Here is a 13,841-nt window from a genome sequence, read left to right as displayed (position 1 = left end):
ATCTTTATGCACTCCTATGTTTATTGCAGCACTATACACAACAGCCAAGACATGGAAACAACCGAAATGCCCCTCGGTAGATGACTGGATTAAGAAACTGTGGTACATTTATACAATGGAGTATTACGCAGCCATAAAGAAGAAAGAAATCCTACCATTTGCAACAACATGGATGGACCTAGAGAACATTATGTTAAGTGAAATAAGTCAGACAGAGAAAGACAAATACCATATGATCTCACTTATATGTGGAATCTAAAGAAAAGAATAAATGAATGAACTAATCAGAAACAGTTTCAGAGACACAGAGGAAAAACTGAGGGTTGCTAGATGGGAGGGGGTGGGGATAAGGGGGAAAGTGAGGGGATTAGAAAGCAGTCAGTAACCACAAGATGACCACGGGATCACAAAAGTTAATTTGGGGAATGTAATCATTAATGTTGTAAAGATTTTGTAGAGTATCCGATGGACACTTGTCTCGTTAGGGAGACAACCTCAGGGATGATGTAGATGCCTGATCACTGCACTGTACACCTGAAGCTGAAGCTGAATAATAATGAATGTCAACTACAAGTTTATGTATATATGTATATGTATGTATATACTTACAAGAAGCGGAGTACAGCATTAGGAATAGAGACAGTGGAAATGCAATGGCTGTGTGCGATGTCAGAGGGAGAGTGGATGGGGGGAGTGTGAGATATAAGTGATAAATGTCTGACTATTACATTGTTTTGTGCACCGGAAAATAAAAAAAATAAAAAAAAATGAAAGAATGGTACAACAATAAGCCAGAAAAGAGAAGACAATGACTGGGCAGGATGGTAACAGTAAACAAGGCAGAAGTAGGATTCTCAACATATGTTGAAGGCAGAACTGACAGGATTTGTTCATGAAATCAATGAGAGTGGCTACTACATTATTGGCACATGAATGATTAAATATTGATCAAATACCAAAAAAAAGAGGTTTGTGTCTAGAATATATACAACGAACTCTTATAATTCAATGATAAGTAAAACCAACTGAAAATGGACAAAGGGTGTATGTCTCTATAACTAAGTAAATATAAAGCCTATGTCTCTGACGAGGACACAAAAATAAGCACATGAAAAGACGATCAGCATCACTGTCAGCAGGGAAGTAAGTCAGCACCCAGCGTGGCCAGAATCAGAAGGTCAGAAAGCACCCAGTGCTGGCGAGAATGTGGAGAAACGGGACCCGCGTGAGCTGCTGGTGGGACATAAAGGGGTGCAGAAGCTCTGGGAAACATTCTGGCATCCCTCAAATGATTGAAGAGTTAGGGATGATCCAGAACCCCACGAAGGTATGTACTCAAGAAACATGAAAATACATGCCCACCTAGGAAGCTGGACACACGTTCAGCCGCATTGTTCCTAGCAGCCGAAGGAGGGGACAGCCTAAATCGCCATCAACAAAGCGGGTAACAAAATGGGGTCCCTGACACACTGGAGGAAGACTCGGTCACACAGAGGGATGCAGGCCAGAGTGCAGCTGCCTCCGAAACACGACATAGCAGAACGTATGAGCTACCATCACAGAAGTGACCAGATAAAAAGTCATTGCTTCCATATTCATATCAAAGCGAAACAATGAAAATAAAATAAATAACTATTCAACTTAAAAAGATGAAAAACAATAATAAACCAAAAAGCAGAAGGAAGGAAATTATGGTAAAAGTAAACACTGACTTAGTGAAGAGAAAGAGAACAATACATTGAAATCGGGTTCTTTAAAATGTTTCAAACAGGCACCTAGTAAACAGATGAACCTACCTTTAAAATAAACTGATCACCAGTGAGAATTACTGTTCCAAGTACTATTTGAAAACGGATCTCTATACCTGTACATCAAGTGGGATGTATTTAAGAACAAAACAAACAGCAAAGAAATTTTACATTTCACTCAATAGGTTTAGTTTTAGAAGGAATATCCCTATTATACTTTTTTTTTAAAGATTTTATTGGGGAAGGGGAACAGGACTTTAATGGGGAACAGAGTGTATTTTCAGGGCTTTTTCCAAGTCAAGCTGTTGTCCTTTCGATCTTAGTTGTGGAGGGCGCAGCTCAACTCCGGGTCCAGTTGCCATTGTTAGTTGCAGGGGGCGCAGCCCACCATCCCTTGCGGGAGTCGAACCAGCAACCTTGTGATTGAGCCATTCTAGGAGTTCAGCAGCAGCTCAGCTCAAGGTGCCGTGTTCAATCTTAGTTGCAGGGGGCGGAGCCCACCATCCCTTGCGGGACTCGAGGAGTTGAACTGGCAGCCTTGTGGTTGAGAGCCCACTGGCCCATGTGGGAATCGAACCGGCAGCCTTCGGAGTTAGGAGCATGGAGCTCTAACCGCCTGAGCCACCGGGCCGGCCCCCACTGTTATATTTTTGAAACTATTTTATCATTACATTATGGGGAAAAACAAATAAGCAAATAATTTCGAAAAATCACTAAAAATATAAAAGAAAAATCAAGGTAAGTACCAATGTCAAATGTGGACTGACATATCAATATGAATTTATAATAATTTAAAAATACATTTCCGGCTCTGTCTGCTTCAAAGCCTCAGAAACAGTGACACCCCCAGGCAGCAGTGAGCGCACCCAGATCAGACTCACTAACAACACTTCTCACTTGACACATGGGTGACTCCTGACCTACTACAGGGAGAGAACAAAGTGGACAGCCTGGGGCATCCCGTGCGGGAAGCAAGTAAACGCCACGTGTCAGAGGAACAGGAACCAGCTTAAAAAGGCTCCCGCCCGCCAAAGTGTGGGCAACTGATCATCAAAACGGAAAACTCACTGTAATTAACTTTGACACTTTAAATCAGTCAAAATCCATGCATCTCAAGAGAGCAAGAAGACAAGCCACAGACTGAGAGAAAACATGTGCAAAAGACATATAAAGGACTGTTATCTCAAATATATACAGAACTATTAAAAGGCAACAATTAGAAAACGAACAACCTAATTAAAAATGGGCAAAAGACCTGAACAGACACCTCACCAAAGAAGACATACAGATGACAACCACATGAAAAGATGTTCCACATCACATGTCATCAGGGGAACGCAAATTAAAACAATGCGATACTATGACACACCTATCAGAATGGCCAGAAACCAGAACGGTGACAAGACTGCTGGGGGGCGGGGAGAGTGCAAACGGTGCAGCCACTTCAGAAGACAGTATGGAGGTTTCTTACAAAACTAAACATATTCTTGTCATACGATCCAGCAATCACATTCGTTGGTATTTATCCAAAGACGCTGAAAATGTATGTCCAAACAAAAACCTGCACCCGCATGGTTAGAGCAGCTTTATTCATTAACACCTAAAATTTGGAAACTAAGACATCCCTCAGTAGGTGATGGTTACACAAACTGTGGTCCATCCAGACAGTGGAATATTATCAGCACTAAAAAGAGAACAAGTTATCAAACCATGAAAAGACATGGAGGAACCTTAAGTGCATATGAAGCTAGTCTGAAAAGGCTGCATACGGTGTAATTCCAACTCTATGACATTCTGGAAAAGGCAAAACTAACGGAGACATGAAAAGATCAGCAGTTGCCAGGGATTAAGGGGAAGGAGGAGTAGACAGAGCACAGAGGCTTTGGGGCAGTGAAACTACTCTGTCTGACACTAATAGTGGATACATGTCGTCATACGCTTGTCAAAACACCAAAAGTGAACCCTAATGTCAACTATGAACTCTGGTGATGACGACGTGTCACGTGTAACAAATGTCCTATTCTGGTGCAAAATGGTGACGGTAGGGAAGGTTGTGGACATATGGCGGAGGGGGTATATGGGAACTTTCTGTACTTTCTGTTCAGTTTTGCTGTAAACCTAAAACTGCTCTAAAAATAAAGTCTATTTAAAGGAAGAAAAAAATCCATGAGCCCACTGTTGACAGGAAAAGAATGAGAGAGAAATAAGGAGAAAAGAGACAGGATAATAAAAGGAAAATTCCTCTTTACAGAATGATGTCAGGGAATAAATAAGAACGTCACTAATGTAATGACCGGCCCAGACAAGATCAACAGTGGGTGCTGACAGCTGCTCGGTGGAAGGCTGTCGGGAAGCAGCAGAGACACCGGGGTCCAGGCCCTGCAAACCCAAGGGGCGGGGAGATCCATGAGAAGAAACCACACCTGCTCACAGCAGTCAACCTGCAGAACGCCAAAGAGCGCCCCAGAAGTTGGCCAGACCAAAAGCAGACTTACCCACAAGGAACAGTTACATCAAAAGGTGACTTCTCACCGTAATAAGATTATTGGGAAAATCATCAAAGCATAGAAAAAGCAATAAAAACAAGTGCATGTAATGTATGTAAACATCTCAATAAAGTTATTTAAATAAAAATTAGAACTGTGGTACATTTATACAATGGAGTATTGCTCGGCTATAAAGAAGAATGAAATCTTACCATTTGCAACAATATAGATGGACCTGGAGAACATTACACTAAGTGAAACAAGTTAGAAGGAAAAAGACAAATACCATATGATCTCACTTATATATGGAATCTAAAGAACTGAATAAATGAGCAAAGTAATCAGAAATAGTCTCAGAGATAGAGAGGAAAAACTGATGGTTGCTAGATGGGAGGGGGTGGGGGTGAGGGAGAAGGTTAGGGGATCAAAAAGCACAAATTGGTAACCACAATATTGCCATGGGGATATGAAAGTCAGTGAAGGGAATATAATCAATAACGTTGTAAAGATTTTGTAGGGTGCCAGATGGGCACTTGTCTTATTAGGGAGACCACTTCATGGACAGTGTAGATGCCTGACCACTGCAGTGTACACCTGAAGCTGAATAATACTGAATGTCAACTATAATTTAATACATATATATATATATACAGTCACGGGATATGGAGCACAGCATAGGGAATAGAGTCTAAGGAATTGTAATAGTATATACGATGTCAGAGGGGCAATAGATTGGGGCAGGGGGTTGTCACTTTGTGAGGGGTGAAATGTCTAACTATTACATTGTTGTGTACACCTGAAACTAATTTAAAAAAAAGAAAAAAATAGGAAAAGTAGAAAGATGGAGAGAATTAAATAGCAAACCCAAATTTTATACGTAACAAAACTATTTCAAGAATGAGAATGAAATAAAGACATTTTTAGCTAAATAAAAACTGAGAACATTTACCAACAGACTCTTAAAGCAATTTTTGCTGGGCACACTTTAGGAGGAATGAGAACGATCTAAGAAGAAAAGTCCAGGACACAGACAGAAGGATGAATAAATAAGATGATATCCATCTGGATAAATCTAAGCACACTGGTGATATAAACAGTACCCAAAACGGTGTGAGCTGACAAACAGCTGAAATAGCACACAGTGCGTGAAGGCAGAAGGGGCGATGGCTGGAATATGCCACCAAATGCTAAGGTCTGCTCAGGACACTGGAAGACAGTGAGTGGCTGCACACTCCAGTGTGGTCACATTTCACAACTAGCGGCTGAAGAAGGGAAGCACGGGGCGTGGACGTGTCCCCACAGCCCACAGGGAACAGCGACTCCAGCTTCGAGGGCTGGCTGCCATGACCAGCTGAAACCCATTTCATTGTTCGCTGTTCCGATACATAAATTGTATCTAATGAGCTAGATTAAGATGTCACAGGAAAGATCTGGAATACAGTATAATGTTTAAAAACTACAGGCTCAGGCCGCCACTTATAACCTAAAAGTGTTGCTGAGGGAAAAATGTGCTCCAGGTCCCCAAGGGCCAGCTAATGAATGACCGTCTGGACGAGAACAGGACACTGCTTTGAGCTGGGAACATATCTTCGTAAGAAATGGAAAGAAAGGCAAAAAAAGGCCTGCAACAGTTTCTCGAAAGGAGCCCTCTAAGTTTCACCTCAGGGCTGCGGTGAAAGCTCAGAGTGGTAGCTTCCACGTGTCTGCAAAAGCGATTCCACCTTCAGCCTGTGGTTTCAAGCCTTTAACTGTCAGTCCTGAAACGGTACTGGGCATGGTCTTATCTACTCCAAAGTCCAATTTCAGGGAAAAATTTACAAGACACTAACTTTATTTTTAAATATATAGAGTGACTGCTGAAAAAGTACCTGTAGGTCAATCTTAGTTTTATAAAAACACTAACAAGCGTCTAAGTGCATAACACATTTTCAGTCATCCACGTGACCAGCTGGCGTCTCTTACCCACTCTCCTTCATGTCCATGTCATCAAACATCTGAATGAGGGCGACAGCGACTTCGTATATGTCCTTCATGATCACCGGCTCCTCCAGGAGCTGAGGAGAGAGCTAGACCCAGGAAAGAAGTTGGAACACCAGAATACGGGCACTGGGGGATTCTGGGGTGGGATGGGGCCCTCCCCTTCAGCACATCACTGTGACAGATACCCCCAATGACAGGACCGTGTGCAGTCAGTATTTAGCACTTGCTACGTATCCGGCACCACTGAAGGCACCTGATACAGGAAACAGAAGGTCCTAGGACCCCCCGACCCTATCACTGCAGCAAGGATGCATCAGCGTCCAAATAGCAGAAGTGAAATGTCCGGCAGGAACCGACTTTAAAGACACAGAGTAAGTTGTTTCAAACGCCCATGGAGCCCAGGGAGTGTCTGGTCCCAGAGTCAGAGCCCTTCCCCTCTGTCAAGCCCTACCTCGAACAGCCCCAGAGGTCTACCTCGTCACGCGTGGGAAGGAGTCCTTGGAAATCGCCAGTACCAGGCAAAGGCAATACCCTCCCACCCCAGTTTCTGCCAATCTGCAGTAATAATGTCACCGTGTCTTATCACGCTACCAAGGTGCAGGGGTCACCAGACTACTTTTAATTGTGTGTCACAGCCAAGCTGCCCAGTAACTTGCCCTTGGGGAGCCCCCCAGCACACCGGGGCTCAGCCACAAGCAAACCCCCCAGTGAGGTGAGAATCACTGCTCTGAGCGGATAGCCTCACAGGACTGGGGTCACCCCCTCCGACATCCGGGATGACAGTCATGTGAGGACTTCATATCACCATAGTGGTTGTTTCCCACCAAGAGTAAGAAAGCTCTTTCTCTCTCTAACAATTTCGCTCACCAAACACTACGTGTAGATATGACATGTCATTCCGTCAAGGACACATCGAAGGAACTCTTCAGGTGATGAGAAGCTAGCCACAAATGTAAACTTTTTTTTTCAATTTTTACTTAGAGTACACTAAGTCAGCTAATATTCAAATCATCCATTTTTCATTTTTATTACAATTCTACTAATGTAAGTATGACAAAACTGCCTTTTATTTAATCAATAATTTCGAAGAAGCATGCCTAATAGATCCATTTTTGATGTTCCACCTTTACCTTAAGTAATTTTCTACTTTACCCAAACAATAACCAAGATTTGCCATAACACTGTATACACACACACACACACACACACAAACCACCACCAGAAAAAAAAGGTATCATTTTCATCAACTCTAACAGTGGCTCCGGACCCATCTAGAACTGTTTTCCAACAAACAAACCAATGGAAAAAGCATGTCAGCAATCCACACGTCATTTCTCCGTGCTCTGGGTTCCAAGCCCGGAGAATATGTTTGAGACACACTGCTAAGACCCCACCTGGAGCTGTGCTTTCTCTAAGGTGAGGCACACAGATGGCAAAGCACACTGGCCCTGGCCCCCTCCCATGTGGGAATCGGTGCCCGCTGTCCTGGCAGCACAGCATGGTCAAAAGACAGACAGGCCACAGAGCAGCATGTCACGTGGGCTGCTCAGCAAAGAGCCAGCAGGGCCCCGGGATGGGAAGGTGGAGGAAGCCGGTGGCAGTCGGTGCTGTTGGCCAGGGAAGTTCACTCCACGATCTCATTACACTGCACAGTTATATTTTATGTACTTTTCTAAGCGTGGGGTTTAGCAATAAAAATAGTTAAAATAAAGGACGAAAGGGACTCTTCAGAGGACACCGAAAGGAACAGCCCAAGTGTGTACCAGAAAGACCAGGAGGGCATCGTGGGACCCAAGGGTGAGTTTCAGTGAAATCTGAGGCCAACAGTGCCGAATAGTAGAGAGAGGTCAGGTGAGTTCAGGCTGAGGGCTCTCGACGACGTAACGAGGTCACTGGTCATCCCGGGGAGCAGGTCAGTGGGAGGCCAGGCAACCACGAAGAGTACGTGGGAGGGTGAAGCAGACACCCGGCGTTCAAAGTTTGGCAAAAGTGCAGAGAAACATGGGACCTCTGGAGGGTACTTTTTAAGATGAAAGAGACCCCGTCCCGTGTAAGTGTGGACAAGAAAAGGGGCTCGTACAGGGAGGAGAAGAGGGTAGACAGTGAACAAGGCGAGGCCCCTAAGGTGAGAAGGGTGAGATGTGAAACAGTAGAAAAGGCTGCTTCTCGTGGTGACATCAGAAAGTGTGCTTAGGCAACACGACAGCTGCTGCAGTCATCCTAATAATAAACGGGGTTGTAACAAAGGTCCTCTGACTCCAAGAACAACACCCAGAATCTATTCTACGCAAGGCATTATTTTTGTAAGGCTTAAAATTCATATATAGTTAAGTCTAGAATATTCATTCACTGAAAATTGACCAGGCCCCATTAGGTGCCAATGACACGATATTTGGTAAACAATGGTAAGGCCCTGCATTCTCCAGCCTGCTGATCAGACCCGCTGGCCAGGGGCCCTGGTGCACTGACCACACAGACTGGGACAGCAATGCCCAGGCCTGGCCCTGCCCCTGCGCACGCCCACAGGAAGCATCTGTCTGTGACTAATACAACTTATGGTGGAAAACTTAAATTTCTTCCAAATAAAATTACCTCCTACCCCACAATTTACAAAATCTACAATTCATAGCTGAACAACATCTGACATTTTCTTGTTTAACATCGAGAAAGGATAAAATGAGCCCGCCATTCTCACAGGGATGCAGTGTGAGCATATATCACGCTCACCGCTTATAACAATGAGCCCAGGAACTGCCGAACTCGCGCTATGATCTCCAGGCCCCCGCAGACCCGCTCTCCGCTCCAATTCCAAGCTGAACAATGCAGGTTTGGTCACAGGCAGCGCCGCCCACCTACCCTGCGGGAGTGAATGGGCTCCAGGTCATCGAGGTAGAACTCGTCAATGGAATGGGGCTTCCCTTCCACTTGGAAAACGTACGCCGGCTTCATCTGATTCTGCACAGGAATGGCGAAGTAATCGGCAAACTCTGTACAGTTGATGGTGGCTGACATCAGAACTACCTACGGAGGAGGAAAAACCATGAGAACGAACACAGTCACGACAACGGCAATAATGAAGATGAAATACTTTTTAAATCCAGGCTTGTCTTCTGCTTTAATGACGTCTGAGACTAACGGAACATGTTGATTTAATCTCCAGTGCGATAGTTTAAAGAATGCTCAAGATACACACTTTTACTATTTCTCTGCAGTGATTTCTCTCAAGGGAGACTTGTCATCAGAAACCTTAGTTAAAACAGAATAAGTGACAAGATGATGTTCCAGAGAAAGGACGGAGGTTCCAGAAAAGCACGGCTCTCAGCCACAACCTGAGGCGTGCGTGCTCGGACGACGTGAGCAGCCGACAGGAGCCAGTCCACACCTGACTGGCTGCAGGTTTCAGCTTTGCCAAAGCGCAGGCGTGGGATGACATTCCTCAGAAAAACAGCCTGGAGTGCCAGGCCAACATCCACAGCACAGCAGCGGTGCCCCCGCGAAGGCGGCAGCCGCAAAGGAGCTGCACCCTGCATGGTCCCCGAAACGCCAGCAGGGAGCGCAGCTCCCTGCTGGCTATGGGCCACCTCACGTCACCGGCCACCAGGATTTCCGTAGCATCAGTCTTAGCAGAAGAGTAAAACGTAGGCGTTGCCGGTACAGTTATCGGGTGGACAAAGTATCTGTATTTTCCCAGTGATGTTCGATACAGATGGTAGAACCATACCGAGCAGAACTCACTCTGAGATGACACACTAAGTGTGGAAAGAAGGCTCCAAGAAGCCACCTGCGGTGCTGGAGTGGCCCCAGGGGACACACCTCATCACAGGAGACACTCAAATGTGATCCAATCTGGACAGTCCCAGGTGCAGAGTCAGCTTCGCACCGGCCTCCTCGTCGTGGGCCCTCCCTCCCGAGTGGCCCTCACCTCACCTCCAGCCTGCCCAACACACCCGCTTGCCCAGGCTGGGCCAGGTTAACGAGCAGTGATGGCACAGAGTGGGACCTCGACAGCCTGTGTGGGGACAGAAGGGGCCACTTAAAGCCTACCTCCCTTGCTCCCACACCTCGGTCTCGGGCAGCAGCTCTCTTTTTAATAAGTAATAAAAAAGAGAGTTTCAAAAAACTTACTACAAAACTATTAGAACTTGATTTCTAATTTCTTGGCCCAACTACATTCACCCTACAAAGTTCTAGATTTAGAAACTATTCTGCTTCACATATTTTTGAATAGACCATGAAAACGCTGAAACTGACAAGCCGTTTCCTGTTACTTATGCAACAGGTACCAAACTTCAGCAGTGTGGTAACTTAAAAAATCCACTCCACTCTTAACTCTCTTTACTACTGAAAACTAAAAACGCCCGTAATCAAGTCATTATCTTAAAGCACAAAAGAAAGATCTCAAAATGACACTCAAGAAAATCCCTGATTTGTTAGACAATTTTTAATGTCATCTTCAGGTTAAAATTCCAAAAAGGAACGTAAGGGCCAAACTCTCTCATCGTTTCACAGTCATCTGTGGCAATAAGACAACAGACTGCCAATGTCACGCTCTTTACTTAGTCCCAGCAGGTGAGAATATGACATTCCCACCTTGGGGGGTAGGGAGAGAAGAAATGTTTCCCTAAACGGATAAACAGACAAAACACTTGAAGACCAAGTAATGTATGAGGTAAAAGCAACCATGTCCACGACCAGTCAGTCCTCTCGCAGTCCCTTTGCATAGTGATGCCAACAGCCCAATGACCGCTACCCTTCAGAAAGCTGTTTCCAAAAGACCTCTCCTCGACACAGCCACGGGGAACTGTCTAGACTGCGTGATTATTACAAACCCTCCGCAAGTTCACGCCTTCCTTTTTGTGCAGATAAGATGTAAACGATATTGGCCATTCCCACGGACTTTCCATTAACTCATAACTTAAGTCTCTCAAACAGTAGTGCTTCTAACGGTTCTCAAACTTCAATGTGCTTTCATGCTTTTTTCAAAACAGAGATTGCAGATATGTTCCCATACCTCTAAATTGTGGTGCTTATTCAACCAAAAGCAGTGCTTTAATACCCAGCATTTCATTATAGTAAACTATTAGGTTGGTGCAAAAGTAATTGCAGTTTAAAAGGTTAAAAATTGCAAAATCCGCAATTATTTTTGCACCAACCTAATGCTATTAGATGGCTTGCTGCAGGCTGGAGAAACTCTTAGAATTTCATGCAACATAATAACCAAAAAGTATGGCATACTCGGTTCCTAAGAGAATGCCCTTTAGCCAACTTGCTAGCAAAATTTGGAATGCTACACACCGCAATGAATTTTAAGGGTCACTGTTTCATTAAAATAAAGAGAAACAAAACTAAATCATAAATCTTACCCCTAAATATTTCTGTTATTCATGAAATCAAAGTTACCTTCACAAAACGTGAATTTGTCCTTAAAAGCTTGCGGACTACCAACAGCAGGAAATCCATTTCTTCAGTTCTCTCGTGGACCTACAAAATAAGGCAGCGGGTCGGCCCCATACGGCATCAAGCAAGGCACATGTCACTGCTGAACGGATGGACAGATGGGTTAACGTGCGCCTGGGAGCCTGGGGCTAAATCAGCTCTCTCCACTGAAGGCAGCTCCTCGGGGGGCCGGCACCACTCTCAGCACCACTCCTGGCTAAGGGGGAGCAAACATGGGCCCACAAACCAGAGAGCCTAAAAGAGGCCGTGCGGGTCACTGTCCCCCTCAGCGCTTCTCTTTGCGATCCTGCTGGCATTTGGATAATGTGTAGCATCCTCAGCCCTGCCAACTCAATGTCAATAGTGCCCCTGGGTCACTGTGACAACCAAAACCATCCCAACTGTTCCCAGCACAGGGAACCACTGGACAGACCTCCCTACACCCCCTTGCCTACCACACACCTCTGCATGGTCACAAGTTACAGTTACTTGAGCAAATAAGTACAGGGCAGAAGCTGTGCCCAGGCAGCAGTGAGTCCTGCCTGGCAGGACATATCCCATGACATGCAGGGCTGCAGTTCCCTCGGGTAGGAAGGGCTGGCCCTCCTCTGACAACCCCCCCCCCCCCCCAGGCAGAGCCAGCCCAGGTCCCACAGCCAGCCCGTCAGCCAGCCCGCCTGCCCTGCCACAGAGCCAGCTCACAGCAAAGGACCAGGACGTCAGGACCCCTGAGCACACATGGGCAGTGAGACCCTGTTCTGGGCCACTTCTCCCCCAGCACGGAGACATTAGCTACTGCGTTTGAAAGGAGGCGGTCTCTTCTCGCCAGCGTGAAAGGCTGATCGTTTGCTCTGAAGCCAGATCCAGCCAGGTCCTACTATCTTCCTCACTTCCCACTGAAGCAGAAGTGTGGGAACGTAGCATAGAGAAGACCAAAGACAGATTCCGTGGCTGGACAGTGTTTGACGTCGGGTATAATGGCTGGAAATCCTAACAGAACACAAATCTAATTTGCACTCCGTCCTATCACCAGACTCCCGGACACTTCCTCAGCACAAACACCCTGCCTCTGACTTGAGAAAGAAAAATAACGACTCACCAGTGAACGCCCAAAGTGCTGTCTGCTCTGCGCCGAGCCCCCCCAGGACTGCCACTGTCATGCGGGGGACCCTGCTCGCTGCGCCATTTGTCGTGCGGGGAGGCCTGCAGGGTCTCTGGTCCCGCTCCCCACACAAGAACGCAGGACATGGTGAGGCCAAAAAGGAACACCCACGGAGCCATAAGTAGGGGAGTCATATCACTATATTCTCGCTGGCGGCATCCGCCTCTCTGCAATCCGCTCTTGCTAGCTCAGCCACCATCTTCTTGCTAGCCCCCATTTTCTGCTAGTGTAGCCACAGCAGTTATATTAGTGGCCAATGGCTCACTGGTTACAGCTGACGGCCAACTAGCCACAGCTGATGGCCATCCAATCACAGTTGATGGCAGCTTTCTATGTGAGGCCGAGAGCCTGGAAACTGCTTTCTGGGGCTCTGTCCCCACAGCCACACTCTCAGTGCTGACCTCACACACTGCTGCTCCCCGGGCTCCCCGGGGTGGCCCTGCCTGTCCCTCCTGCCTCTGCGGACCCCTCTGGCCCCTCGATCTCCAGAATCCCCAGTGCTCTCCCTGCCACGGGACTTTCCCCTGCCGCAGCACATGTCTGCATCCCCAGGACAGTGGCTGAGAGCAGAAACTATGACTTACCGCTTTATACCCTCAGCATCTTATGAGGCAGGTACTCGGAAAGTGCTTATGGAATGGAAGATTTATCTGAAGCTACTTTGTTCTTTCTCAAGACCCGAGACGTTAAAAACATTACCGTTCCATGTCAACAGCCTGGCCATCTTCAACTTTTGCTTTAGATTTCTTTTGAAATTCAATCATCAATCATCCCACACAATCAAAACACTATTGTTCATAAATCTGAAACTCAGGTACTACACTGACCCACTGAGTCCTTAGTAAGTAAAACAACTACCAGAGCGCCTGCTCGGGGCAATGCAGGGAGCTGCTGTCACAGCGACCCGCCGGTCCCATCGGCCGCTGAGGGCGTGGTGCCAGCGTCACTTGAGCGCGCAGAGTAGGCACCTTCTTAGAGGTGTCAGAAAGGTACTGGACATACGGAAAACAAATGGGGCGCTGTCAGCTG

The 13,841-nt window shown here is 46.2% G+C and overlaps 1 protein-coding gene across 3 annotated transcripts in view; it reads right to left on the bottom strand.

Moving 5' to 3' along the window:
• Window positions 1–13,841, bottom strand: part of TDRD9 (tudor domain containing 9) — a 92,736-nt gene that overhangs the window by 51,036 nt on the left and 27,859 nt on the right. For all 3 annotated transcript variants that reach the window (XM_074326815.2, XM_074326814.2, XM_088797558.1), the window contains exons 6-8: window positions 11,615–11,695; window positions 9,071–9,235; window positions 6,197–6,300 (exon numbers count right to left, since the gene is read on the bottom strand). In XM_074326815.2, coding sequence (XP_074182916.2) covers window positions 6,197–6,300; window positions 9,071–9,235; window positions 11,615–11,695 — 350 coding nt within the window. The remainder of the gene's footprint in view (window positions 1–6,196; window positions 6,301–9,070; window positions 9,236–11,614; window positions 11,696–13,841) is intronic.

Source organism: Rhinolophus sinicus, chromosome 3 (genome assembly GCF_057876585.1).
Source record: "Rhinolophus sinicus isolate RSI-liver-muscle chromosome 3, RSI-T2T, whole genome shotgun sequence".
NCBI classification, from domain to species: domain Eukaryota; kingdom Metazoa; phylum Chordata; class Mammalia; order Chiroptera; family Rhinolophidae; genus Rhinolophus; species Rhinolophus sinicus.
The sequence above is the reverse complement of the archived record's forward strand: the minus strand, read 5'-3'. Positions and strand labels throughout refer to the sequence as shown.